We start from the raw sequence: 14255 nt of genomic DNA, 5'->3' as shown, positions 1-14255 counted from the left end.
ACCTCAAGGACTTTTAGTTTTGAAACTAAAACTTGTAAATCATGTACTTAATCCATGATAAGCAGATTGTCATTTATCTTGAACTCGAAATATTTTTAAGATAAAAATTTGTCAATACATTTTTTTTTTGTTTTTATAGGTAGTCTCCAAGACTACCCAAATTTCTTTTGGAATTTTCAGATCGGAGTAGAGATCAAATAGACGATCTGTCAAAGTATTTAACACGTGTCCACGACATATCAATTTATCTTCTTCACATTTTTTCCTCTTTACCTGTTGTGCATCAGAGTCTTCAACAGTAGGTTCTGAAAGTGCAGTAAAAGTTGGATCTAAAACATAATAAACCTTCAAGGTTGTGAGCAAAAACATCATCTTATCTCTCCAGCGAGTGAAATTGCCTTTAACCTCAAAGTCATTTAGTTTTGAAATTAAATAGGCAGATTGTCACTTATCTTGAATTCGAAATATTTTAAAGATAAAAATTTGTCAATACTTTTTTTTGTTTTTATGGGTAGTCTCCAAAGCTACCCAAATTTCCTTTGGAGTTTTCAGATTGAAGTAGAGATCATATAGACAATCTATCAAAGTATTTAGGATGTATCAACGATATATCAATTTATCTTCTTCACGTTTTTTCCTCTTTACTTGTTGGGCATCAGAGTCTTCAACAGTCAATTCTAGAAGTGTAGTAAGAGTTGGATCTAGAACATAATAAACCTTCAAGGCTGTGGGCAAAAACACCATTTTATCTCTCTAGCAAGTGAAATTGCTTCCATCAAACCGATCAAGTTTTGATGAATTCTTGATTCATGAGTTGAAATCTTGAATTTGAATTAGACTCCATTGAAAACAACTCTTTAAAATTGTTAGAAAATTAGTAGAAGAAGAAAAGAGAAGAAATTAGGTTGCAACACACTTTCTGTAAAGAGTTATTATCTAGTATGGGGATTTGTAGACAATGACTCTCTAGGATTCAACAAGCTTTTTTTGCAGAATGCTTTGAATGAATTCTGGCTTAGAAATACATTCTTTTTATAGACAATGGGAGGTTGTGTCTACTGCCTTTAAACAGATGTGTCTTTTTTACTTTCAACAGATGTGTCTGTATCTACAACTTTCAATAGTTGTGTTGATTATAAATACTTATTTTTTTTAAGAATTATATTTATTTTTAAACAGTCGCACCTAAATAATTATCTTCCAATAAATATTACAAACTATCCAACACAGACAGACAGAGAAAAAGAAGGATGATTAAGATTAGTATAAATTTAAGAAAATGCATTTGATTATTGATTTTTTTACCATGTGAGGCTAAGCTTGACTAAAGTCACTATTCACATTTAGAAAAAAAATTTGAGAAAATTTTAAAAGTCCATTATTGGTATTTCATAATTTAAAAATTTTATTTAATTCATTAAAAAGTTTTTGGTAGGTACCAGAGATACATAAATTTGACATTGGAATAACAAACAGATTTGTACATTATTTTGAAGTTTAATTTTTAAAATTATAAAATTTCGGTTAATAAATCAAAATAAGAATATCTCTGTCAAATTCAAAATATTAACAATTATAATGTTGGTTTTTTTACTCTTATTTTTAAGAGAGAATTTGTTTGTACAAAATTGTAAAAACATATGACAAAAAGAATAATATTTATATTTGATGCACAAATGTCATATATAGTTTTTATATACTATTAAATTATGAAATATTGTTATTCATTAAAAAACAAATATAAAATTTTAAGATACTTAAAAATAAATATTATCAATTTTTTATAAAAACTTAAAAAAAATAGGTCACAAAACTCAAAATTCTTAATTTTAATTCTTGAATATAATAGTTATTTTCTTCTTCTTAATTTAATTTTTAATATTTGTTTCAGTCTTCTTCTTAGTTTCCCTTAACAGCAATGTTGTCTCCATGCTACCCAGAACCAAGCTTACCTTAGGCCATAAAATCATTAAGATATATCTCTATTTGGTCCTCTTCATTATCTGTTCAGCAATAGCAACGCATCTACACTGAAGTAGACAGCCGAGCCACACACAGAAGAATTAACCCCATACTACACTGCATGGTGTTAAGCCAGGACCTAAGTATCTGAAAAATCTCTTTTGTTAATCAAATAAGAATGACAAATAAACAAACATAAATAGTAAAAAAAATGTGTAAATTAAGAAGAAGAGTAAAATAAATATTTTTTTCAAGAATTAAAATTAAATTCAAGTTTTGAATTCATTGTTGTTAAGAGAAGAGAAGAGGAAAGAAAAGGAGATTCGGTGAGACGGAGTTGGAGGACTTATTGTTGTTAAGAAAATGAGAAGTGGATATTGGATGAAACGAATTTACGAACAGAAAAAAAAATTGTACTTATATTTTTTGTTAATTTTTAAAAATTAATAATATTTATTTTTAAATTTTTTTAATAAGATAATCTAAGCGCATCAAATACAAATCCAAATATATTGTGAATGAGCTATATACTACGAGGCCAAAGTCAAATTTTTACCTTATATTTAACAATATAAAAAATAATCAATCATTGAGAACGACAATATGCTGAATTATGGAATGATTGATGGAATATCAGGAGGCACTATTTTTGTTCATTCCATGTGGCGTTATAGTACTGGAGCAACTTATCTATGTCTGACTCTTCTTTTGTTTGACCTAACAATGCATGGCAACAAATATGAGAAGAAGCTTGGGACAATTGGAGGAGAGATCAAGGCATTATGAAAAAGAAAATCCTAAAAGGTTGGGAATTACCAAAGCATTCTTATGTTAAGTTTAATGTTGATGGAAGTGCTAGAGGACAATTTCGGGCGGTGTAATTAGATAGGAGGCTTTACATATAAAATTGATATTTTTTATCCTTAACAGCAGAACTAAGAGCTTTATACTGGGGATTAAAGTTATGTTAGGGTAGAGGCTTCAAGAAAATTCAGGTAGAATCAAAGTCTTTGCTTGCCATTTAAAGGTATCTAATCAGAGCTCACATTTGGATCTGAATATCAATATGCTCAAGCTTATAAAGGAATTACTCTAACAGTTTGGGATGCCACCATATTTCATGTTCATCATGAAACGAATTAGTGTACTGATTAAATAACCACTCACCATGAGAATCTATCTCTAGAGTTACATGTTTTTAATTCTCCATCAACTAGTGTTAGTGTTATTTTATTTACAAACACTCTAAGCATTTCTTAATCTAAAATGATGCAATCAATCTTTGTACTTCATTCCTTTATTAAAAAAAACAACTCAAATCATCTTTAAGCATGATAAATATATACATGTTTAGTTGAGAAAATGACTATTCCATTTTTCATTTTTTTTCTTCCTCTAATTCGTTACTTGGTTCATGAAAAGATCATTTCGAAAAATGACCAATTCTAGAGAAATTAAAATAACTACCGACTCCCTCGATAATAGGTATTTGGTGTGGACTAGAATATACTTGTTTAAACCCCTGCGTCCCTTCCAATCCATTCTCCATTCTTTTTTCTTCCCCTATTTCGTTACTTGGTTTACGAAATTCGAGAGAAATTGGAATAGCTACCGACTCCCCCGATAGGTATTTCGTGTGGGCTAGAATGAGCTTGTTTAAACTGCCCTGTCGCTTTCAATCTGGACTAGATTAGGGCAAGAAAAGAATAATATCTTGAAAGTGTGTTGAAAGATTATTAGGAATTAAACAATTATATATACGGGGTAATCACTGTAGTTTAAATCGGAGGAAGACGAATATGTCATAGCACCGCAAGGTTGCAGCTAAAAAAACATCTGGTTACAAAGCAGAAGACCACCTGAACTAATTCTATGTCGTTGGCTCCATATTTCATGTAGAAACGCTTCGTTGCTTTTAAGGTTGAGATAATCATCCACATCAAACCGCATTGCATTGTTTCCATTTGAAGAGAATTGGCTTTGGTAACTTCCAGGTTGTCCAAATTTAGTGCCTGTATCTTCCCCAATACTTACTGAAGGGCAATCAGTAAATGCCGGGCTACAACTCCCACGGCTGCTGGTAAATTGATTGCATATATCTTGTGCAGAGGATGCTTCCTAATATGTGAATAGAAAAAAACAGGAGATGGAGAGAGAATGATTAGAGATGGTTTGCATAATCAGCAAACTTTCAATTTGTTGTCAAGGCCCAACAAGCATACAAGCATGAACAGCAGGTATGTAAGTCACCAAGTGATAGGAAGCAAGCATAGCAATTAGCAGGTCACAAATTACCTGAGAAGGATTGCGTTTATTCTTGCAAGATAATGGAGAAGCATCATTAGAAGTCTCCCACTGTAACCAAGGCAGCATTACCCCATCCATTTCAACGGGTACAGACTTAAATACTGCTGGACTCTGGAAAGTTGGTGTCTTTGTCATTCCTCCTATACTGGAACTAGTATCACTCCTGTCTCCATCTAATGAAGAAATATCTGTATCTTCAACATTTGAAATAAAATCTTCAATATATTTTTCAGCTTCCTCAGTCAATTGCTTGGACATCCTAGTTCTATCATTGCTTCTCTGGAAAACAATTTGTATTTTCATTAAACAATCAAAAGAAGTTTCATTCACCTTTCTTATATCAAAGAACATCAAAATATAATGGATTTTTAACAAATAACTAATGAGAACTTGAAAATAACCATATGCAATTCAAAGTCCTGCATTATTGTAGAGATGGTAAGAGGACGTTGTACCTTTCTGGCTCGCAATGGTTTCTCAACACTTGAGTTCTTTGGTTCAGGAAGCAATTCTTTAACAATTTTAGACAGCTCCCTCTCATGCTGCTCCTCCAACAGAATCTCAGCTAATAAATCTTGTCTACGCTTCTCTGACTGTCAAATCAAGAAATATAACCAATCACCAACGAATTCCATTATGAGGTACAGAACCTCAATTAAGGAAATAAATAGCATCAAAGGTTTAAAGTAAATAAATAATATTGATTATCAATCGTCTGGTCATTAAGCATTAACCAAAATCTTTGTTTATATGCATAAAAAGTGAAACAGAAAGTTATCTTTTTTCATCAAAAGCAACTTAAATGCAACCTTATTTCTGGTTTCCCCATATAAAGTACAAAACTGAACAAACATCAGTTTAGGATTATCATGAACCAACAGAATTAAGTCACTGAATGGAATCAATAATCTTCAGCAACATAAAAATATTCTACAAAGTGCACTGTATAACTTGTTGAAGACTAAAGAGGCCACATGCAACTAGCAACCCAAAGTTACTTCTGTACACAGAAAAAACAGAGAAAAGGATTTAAGTATTTATTAGTTAATTTAGACACTTTAATAAGCATGCCATACTGATAACCATAATCACATGACATAACATTGGTAAGTATTGCACCACAGAATGCTCATGATATGACTTTACACCTTTTCAAATTTTGTTGTGCACTTCCTTCTAATTGTAGAAACAGCCTGAAGAACATCAGAATTGTCAGACTGCAAACTATAATCACTTGCTATCCCAGACTTCTCTGTTTTCACCATTGCCTGCATAAAACAATGAGACCATCCAACAAGTTTAGAAGATAAAATCTGTGCACCAAATTTTGCTCATGTAGGAGTGAATAAAGCATTAAGCATGTTAACAGGACATAGAAATACAGACTTTTTCAAGTTGTGTTTTGATCTCTTCCACAGCATGTCTAAGCTCTTTTCGCATTGCGGCATACAACCCACCATTCATATCATCCCCAGTGGGATGCTCCCCCTAACGGGTAGGAAACACAAAAGTAAGTGGCAGATTTAGCAAAACATCTTCCTAGTGGTTATATAAAATTGCAGTGTTCTATAAAAGAAAACCAACCTTTTTCTGCGCATAAACCGCTCGTATTGTCCTCTCCATCCCATTTTTACTGGAGAGAGCATCCCTTCCCTCATCATCAGTTAAAGCAGAAGAGTGGCTCTGGTTCCATATATGTATAAATTTCATTTAAGCTTACGAAACAAATTTGACAAAAATGAGTTTGAAAGATGCTAAAAGATATTCTGGTACAGTGAGGATAAACCCAACCACTAAATTGCATCCTTATATAAACATCCCACTTAACTAAGTGGTGATAAAATAAAGTTGAATGAGATTTTTAAGAGATAGAAAGCTTACAGAGTAGCCATCATGATACTTTAAGTCCTTTTGGCTCAGAGTCCTTCTCAATCCTTGTCTATCATTCAAAGCTGTTGGCTTATGAGTCGAGGATATCTGATTTCCACCAATGGAACTCCTCACACTTGCACGATTGCTTGAGTTATGTGAATTATCTAGATCACTCTGCCATTTTTAATAACAAGATATGCATACATGATAACAAGTAAGTATTTTGAAAGTTATTCCTAGTACGATTAAAAAACCAATAGATTTTATTAAAGCCAACCAAACCATTCCAGTTGACCAAGTACACTAGTACATTATTGTCTATTATCAGTGACACTTCATCTTAAATATAAGACAAGAAAATAATAGTATTTGACTAATTAAATTCTGCATTTATTTCCTTCAAATGACATGCAAAACTACCTAGCCTGATAAAAGATTAATCTACTATCAAGTAAAGCAAAATGATTTGGCATCTAATCACTAAAATCCACAAAATAAATGCCAATGAATGAACTGAACTGAACCTTCCAGATTTGGAACACAAACTTAGCAATGACACTAGCTATACCATCAAGAGTTTGAAAGTTATTGAATACTTGAAAGGGAAGCCAAAAGTACTTACCAAATAATCCCACATTTTTCTCATATTGGTCAATGTATTTAAACTTCAACCAAGCAATTACGGCTATGTTACAAGTGCATGCCTTACAAGATAAAAGTTTTTGTTGGCTTGTCCACATAAATTGATGTTTGATTCCAAATTAAGCAAAAGTCAACCGCAAAACAAGCAAACAGATAGCGAAGTCAGGGCTCTCAATAATGTGTCATTAAAATGAGATTAGACCTCTAATCCTTTATACAGCTAAACAGTCTAATATGACTAATGCATTCTTCTAAATAATGAGCATACACATCAGAATAAAAACAATCGTGATGATGCTGATGCTGATGATGATAATACTACCTCAGAATCGCTAATTTGATACCGAACAACTGAGACCGATCTTCTCCTCCTGGAGTTAGCAGTGTCCGAAGTTAACCTTCCTCCACCACCACTATTTACAAAACTACCCCTGGATCCTTGCCTGGACACCGACCTTCCTCTTCTCTGAGTCGCACTCTCTCCTCCTCCTTTCCCTCCTTCACCATTACGGGGACTGACGTCAGCATTCCGCGAAGCCGAGCGTCCTCTGAGGGAGGAGTCAAAGAGCTCAATGGCGAGATCGTCGAGACTAATCTCCGGGAAGCCCGATCCCCTGACAGTGTTGACGAACCTTCCTCTGGACCTCGGAGCCGGAGTAGGCTCTTCATCGTCGTCGGCTCCGGGAAGCCGGCTGGAGAATCTGCTGAGACTCCTGGCGCGACGGTGGACGGAGGTCCGATTGGAGGAAGAAGAGTCGCCGGTTGAGTTGGCGAGGGAAGTTCTCTTGGTGGTTGACTTGAACGCTGAAGTTGCCATTGGGAAGGGCAGATAGAGCAGAAGCAAAGAGGAAGGGGGAAATTAATCTAGGAGTGCTGGAATGCGCCAATTTATTAGGGATTTAGAGAGGTCATGATTTGGGGGCATTTAATTTTGAATCGAGAAAATCAAAAACGTTCCAAGAAAGAAAAACAATAGTAAAAAGAGAGGAATGGGGGTTGTCGTGAGAGAGTTATACAGCTCAACAAGGAAGAGGTAGCCGCCTAACAGAGACGCAGAAAGAGAGAGTAACGTTTTTTGAAAAAATGGGGAGATTGGCGGAGAGATCGATATTTGGGGGGAATTTGAAATATGGGGCTGTTTAACTTGTACCGCCACCTAGCTTATAAGTTAATGAGCAGATGTGGAATATCCAGGGTGATTAATTACCGCAGGCAGGCCATTTCTTCAATTTGTTTTTTTTTTTAAAAAAAGAAAGAAATCTTATTGGACAATACTATGAAATCTATGTTGATTCCTCGTTCAAATTGATGTTTCATTTCAACTTTAAAATTCTTTTTCTTTTTTTTTTTTTGCTTTCGAATTCAATAATTGTGACCAAACATAATAAGCAGCCAAAGCAAATTAAAAGCGGGAACGTGGGCACTAGATCAATAAGAAGAGTGAGTGAGCCACAACAAAAGGTATTCTGTTTGGGGACCAAAAGGTTTTAACATTCGAAGGCTGTGAACCCTTTCATTTCATCACCGGTCCTATTCCAACAGATGTAAGAGTAGTTGGAATCCATTTACTGATAGCTTTTAATATGGGACACCATCTACAATTTCACATGTTCGACTCATGACATAACATTGATCGGCCCAGTGATCACCTTTTTTTTCATTTATAAAGATGAATGGTATTTTAAAATTTAAGAATCACACAAATCGAAATTAGTAATCCCACTTTAGTGCAACTAACAAATTTCCTATGTATTGTCTTGTTGAAAATAAAAAAGTGAGACAGGAATGTGATCAAAGTGCGTTGTGTCATTGACATGAACCATCACCACAAGACTCGTGTCGAATGCAACTTTTCTAGGGAGATTATCCGGAGTTAATGACTTGTGGCAGCGCCACTCAACACCCCATTTGTCAAGTTACAAAACTAGTTTGAATCATAAAGAAACAATAAAACCAAACTTAACTCTGATAATTCACTCGAAATAGTTCCTCTCTAAGCATGCAGGGACGTGTGTGTGTGTGTGTGAGAGAGAGAGAGAGAGAGAGAATAAGAAGAAAGATCATATATTTATATTCATATTCAAATCCAGCGAAGCAAAATATATTAGTAGCAAGCATTAAGGCCAGTTTTAAGAATTCAAATTTCCTCGAGAACAAAACATACATGCATGCAAGATATAGCTTCACTCAGACTAGATAACTAAAAACAACTGCCAAGTGATAAAAGCTATTGCCATTGTCTCAAAACAAGGCTTATTTTTAACTCATTGCCCCCACAGTAGACATGGAACAACATGGGAAGCATGCGGAGAATATAGTAGCCGAAGCAATACTGCCAAGCAACTTACTTAGTTTTTGACACGTGAACAATCAGGTCAATAATACGGGAGCTGCAAAACAAGATGGAAAATAGAAAAAAAATGAGTACTGCCACATATATAGCTTATTGACAAGGTAAAGAAAAGGGAGACAAATTTTCAGCAGATTGGTTCAATTCGGATACAAAAGTTGGCCGTCTGCACTTAACAATCAAGAAAAAGTGTAAAACTGCTGCATGGAATTACCTGTAGCCCCACTCATTGTCATACCACGAGACAAGCTTGGCAAACTTTTCATTCAGAGCAATTCCAGCTTTTGCATCGAAGATACTTGACCTGGATAATTGAGCAAAAGTTATCACTTTATTGCAGTCCATTGTATTTAACAGACAGCTCAAAAGATTAAACCCAGAAGTTTCAAAGCCATTGCAACATAGGTGACTTTCAACCAATGACAAACATGCGGAAGGAAATAATCAATCAGTCCTTTATATATGCATCATGGACACACACCATCAGATAATGATGTACTTGGGTCCTTATATCATCAGTGCTTCTAACAGAATCATGGCTAAAAGATGCATGGCACACTGCACATGATTTCACTGCTACTGTTATCATAGATGACTAGATGTGCTTCTATCTTTACCTGCTGTCACCAACCAAGTCGGTGGAAACCAAGTCTTCTTCAGTGTAACCCAAGATTCCCTTCAGTTCTCCCTCAGATGCCTCCCTATGTCAAACCAAAAAAGAAATGGTTTTGAAGTCGAAGAAAGGCAGAAAAAAGCTTACAAACAAAACTTTATAACTTCTTAGTTAGGAAATTAATATTATCAGCGCCACCAGTACTGGAGCTATTGTATCTTCCAGTAACACACAGGAATAGAAACGCCTAAGGGCACGTTTGCTATTCCTCTTTATTTCCAGCTACTATTTACTCCCCTTGTTTGGTTGGTAACTTGGTAATTTAGCAAGGAATAACAATTCCTTTGTTTTAGTTATTCCTCAAAATTGGTAAAAAGTCTTTTTTAATACCAACACTCCCATGGTATTAGCTATTTCATATCTAATGCAATAGTTTCAAAAATTATTATGACTAAATTACCTTTCATAAATTTAGAAATTTACAACCCTCAAATATTAATAATTAAATTATAAATAAAATATTAATATGTAAATAATCAATTATTGATATTTAAATAAATTATAAATTATTAATATTTAAAAATTAATAATCATAATAATATTTAATGTATAAATAAAATATTAATTTTTTTAAATATTAATGATTAAAATATAATAAAATATTAATATTTTAATTATCAATTATTAATATAATGATCAAATTATAAATTACTTATATTTAAAAATAAATAATCATAATAATATTTAAATTATAAATAAAATATTAATATTTTATAATGTTAATGATCAAATTATAAATAAAATATTAATATTTAAATGATCAATTATTAATATTTTAAATAAATTATAAATTATAAATATTTAAAAAATAAAATAAAAATAAAAAATAATCATAATAACATTTAAATTATAATAAAATATTAATATTTTATAATGTTAATTATTAAATTATAAAATATTATTTCAATTATCAATTATTAATATTTGAAATAAATTATAAATTATTAATATTTAAAAAATTATATAAAAATAATCATAATAACATTTAAATTATAATAAAATATTGATATTATATAATGCTAAGGATTAAATTATAAATAAAATATTAACATTTAAATTTTTAATTATTCATATTTTAAATAAATTATAAATTATTGATATTTAAAAAATAAAATATAAATTATATATATAATAAAAGATATTTTTATTTTTTAATTTTTTATTTCTTTCTTATTTCAACATTATTTTTAATAACCAAACATTGCAATAAATTATAATAACTATTCCTACTATATTTAATTTATCGTACCAAATTACGTAATAATTACTTTATTTTATTCTTATCTTATTTTTTTTAAAAAAAATAATTATTTTATTTCATTATTATTTATTCCACAAAACAAGCGTAGCCTAAATATTATAGGAAAGGAATATCTTCAATTGGCGCACAGAGCACACTTTAAACTACAACTAAGAAATTCCTTACTTGACAGCAGCTTTGATTTCCTCGTAGGAGGCTGCCTTCTCAAGTCTTACTGTGAGGTCAACCACTGAGACATTAACAGTGGGAACACGAAAAGCCATTCCAGTTAATTTTCCATTCAAGGCAGGCAGCACCTTACCAACAGCCTAGTGACAAAACAGAATTCATCCCAAAAAATATTAGCATTGGATGTTGGAATGTGAAGGATAACAAGGAACAGCAATCTAACCTACTGAAAAAAAATTGGTTCCTATATGCATACTTATGGAAAAGGGGATTTCATTGAACTAATTATCTTTCTGTTTTGCAATCAACAGTCTTCTTAGCAGAAATCAATCTCTAGAAAATAAAAGAATAATAATTATGAAATGAAAGTGGAGAGTGCTTATCAACTCTTGAGCTACAATCTTGACACAATTTTTACCTTTGCAGCTCCAGTACTGCTAGGAATGATGTTGAATGAAGCAGCTCTTCCTCCTCTCCAGTCCTTCATTGATGGACCATCCACAGTTTTTTGTGTGGCTGAGTAAGAGTGGAAGAACACAATGAATACACAGAGCAGACTAAAATAACTGCGCAAAAATTCGGTTGGAAAACTTACCAGTAATGGAATGAACAGTTGTCATAAGACCCTCAACAATGCCGAATTTGTCATGAATGACCTGTAATTCAAGGCAATATTAACAGTTGCCAACTGAGATCAGAGTAAAGATTAAGTCACTCAAGAATAACAATCAAAGATAAACCTTAGCAAGGGGAGCAAGGCAGTTGGTGGTGCAGCTAGCATTGGAAATAATGTCGTATTCTGGCTTGTATTCCTTCTCATTAACACCCACAACAAACATAGGAGCATCTTTGCTGGGGGCTGAGATGATTACTTTCTTAGCGCCACCCTGATAATCAATCAACCAACATCATTTGAGATAATCCCTGTGTAAGTTCAAGTCAATTCATGGTGAAGAACCTTACCATACGCCTGAAGAGTTATAAATAGATTCATCATTATGCTTTACTTACTATATTCCAAAGAAACAGACCAAAATTCAACAGGGCATTCACAATTAAATAACAAAGAAAAACCATGCAGGAAAATAACATAAAAAAAAAATTTCAAAAATGCAAAGACAAACGAAATAAAAAAATACCTTCAAGTGGGCAGCAGCCTTGTCTTTGTCAGTGAACACTCCAGTTGACTCAACAATGTATTCGGCTCCGGTCTCACCCCATGGGATCTCCTCTGGGTTCCTAGAGTTACATAAAACACAGTTCACTCCGTGCTCAATCATATATACTAACAAAGGTTAAAATTAAACATCCTGAATTTTGAAGAGCAAATTATACCTAATACCGAAAACGGTAACTGGCTTCTCGCCAAAGAGAAGGGTCTTTGAATCCTTTACTTTGAGCTCGTTATGCTTCCATTGACCGTGAACACTGTCGTACCTAAACATATATGTCTAAAAAACCATAATCCAAAAAAAAAAAAGAGCAAATAAATAACAATCCGCCATAAAAAAAATGAAAACTTTGTAGAAAAGAAAAATAAGAAATAAGAAATGATCAAATAAAGTAAAAAGAGATACCATGTAATCAGTACTGATAAAAGGATCATTAACAGCAACGAGTTCAACATCGTCCCTCTGCAGAGCAACTCTAGCCACCAATCTACCGATCCTACCGAATCCTAATTTTATTCATTTGTAATAAGAAAAAAAAAACTAAATTAGATCTTAATTTAAGATCGAAAGAAAAACTTATAAAATTATATCAGCGTAAGATCAACGTACCGTTGATTCCGATCTTCACCTTTGCTGTAAATCAATGTAAACAAAAAGAAAAAGAAAAAATAAGGTAGATTAGACGAAGAAAAATAGATTAAATTCTAAAAAGAAATCGATATGATTGCTTACCCATGGGTGTAAAGGGTGATAGAGCAGAGACAGAAAGATGTTCAAAGCTAAGCAAGCAGCGTAGTGGAAGAGAGAAATGCCTTAGATGATTTATTATTAGGTGAAAAGTGACATTACGGATTTTTTATTACTACTTTATAAAGGGAAGTAAAGCGGGAAACCGGAAACTGCCGGTTCGGGAGTGGCGTGGTGCGCTACGTGTCGAGATTAAAGCTATCTTAAAATTCAGGTTCGTCTTTACATCATGATGCGCTGGTTGTACGCTGTCCGATTCGATGACTGCCAATGGGAGGTGACGCCCGGTCATTTAGATCAAGGCCGATGATTCCAAGCATCCGGAAAGAGAAAGGTGTCACGATAACGTGGGCCGCCCGGCGGCATTGTTGTCGAATAATGGAATCGCACTTCTCTAGGTGTAACGGTGACGAAACATACTTAAACTCAAATATTCATATTAAATTTGAATTGATGAAAAATATAAAAAAAATTTAAATTTAAAAATATTGTAAGTCTAAAATGATATCATTTGCATGTCATTCTGAGTTTTAATTATTAATTTTAATATGATTTAAATCTAAAATGGTACTTTTGCTGAGGAGCTTAAAGTACGTTCAATGACTGCTGGCTTGCCACGCCATATTTTTGAACACGTGGATTTTAAGGTTGACATATATCGTGGTCAGCTTTTTGTTGAGTCGTGGTGACTCCCCCGTGCCTCAATGTCAACGAGCCCAGGTTTTTTTGTTTGGTGGACCAAACTTCAAATCGAGGCTAAAAACCCCAGTTGAGCCCCGCTGTGGTTGAAAATTTGTATCGATACAAATTTTTGTATTCAATATTTTTGGGATTTTTTTTGTTATTTTCATATTATAAAATCTTAATTTGCGTAAAAGTTTTGCTATGGAAAATCAAAAATTATTTCTGATGTGATTTTATAGAATTATCAAGATTAGACAATGATTATTTTAATTTTATTCTTTCTTTTAATTTGATACTATCTCAAAATTATTAGGAACAAGATTTTGGGAGAATGTCATTAATGATAGGATTGAATTGAGGAACATTGTATTAATCGAAAAAAGGAAAAAAGTCAATCAATGGAGGAAGCTGAATGGT

The 14255-nt window shown here is 33.0% G+C and overlaps 2 protein-coding genes across 2 annotated transcripts; both read right to left on the bottom strand.

Moving 5' to 3' along the window:
* LOC18605058 lies at positions 3653 to 7927 on the bottom strand. The gene is made up of 8 exons (XM_007037843.2): positions 7106 to 7927; positions 6151 to 6315; positions 5854 to 5952; positions 5656 to 5757; positions 5418 to 5537; positions 4725 to 4862; positions 4258 to 4548; positions 3653 to 4080 (listed from the first exon to the last, which is right to left on the bottom strand). The coding sequence occupies exons 1-8, from the start codon at positions 7598 to 7600 to the stop codon at positions 3787 to 3789; spliced, it is 1704 nt and encodes a 567-aa protein (XP_007037905.2). The 5' UTR covers positions 7601 to 7927; the 3' UTR covers positions 3653 to 3786.
* Positions 8832 to 13245, bottom strand: LOC18605057 (glyceraldehyde-3-phosphate dehydrogenase, cytosolic). The gene is made up of 12 exons (XM_007037842.2): positions 13140 to 13245; positions 13017 to 13040; positions 12813 to 12913; positions 12571 to 12686; positions 12375 to 12474; positions 11976 to 12122; positions 11831 to 11891; positions 11654 to 11751; positions 11233 to 11375; positions 9751 to 9834; positions 9348 to 9437; positions 8832 to 9173 (listed from the first exon to the last, which is right to left on the bottom strand). The coding sequence occupies exons 1-12, from the start codon at positions 13141 to 13143 to the stop codon at positions 9128 to 9130; spliced, it is 1014 nt and encodes a 337-aa protein (XP_007037904.2). The 5' UTR covers positions 13144 to 13245; the 3' UTR covers positions 8832 to 9127.

This window comes from Theobroma cacao, chromosome 3, assembly GCF_000208745.1.
Source record: "Theobroma cacao cultivar B97-61/B2 chromosome 3, Criollo_cocoa_genome_V2, whole genome shotgun sequence".
Classification (NCBI taxonomy): Eukaryota; Viridiplantae; Streptophyta; class Magnoliopsida; order Malvales; family Malvaceae; genus Theobroma; species Theobroma cacao.
The sequence above is the reverse complement of the archived record's forward strand: the minus strand, read 5'-3'. Positions and strand labels throughout refer to the sequence as shown.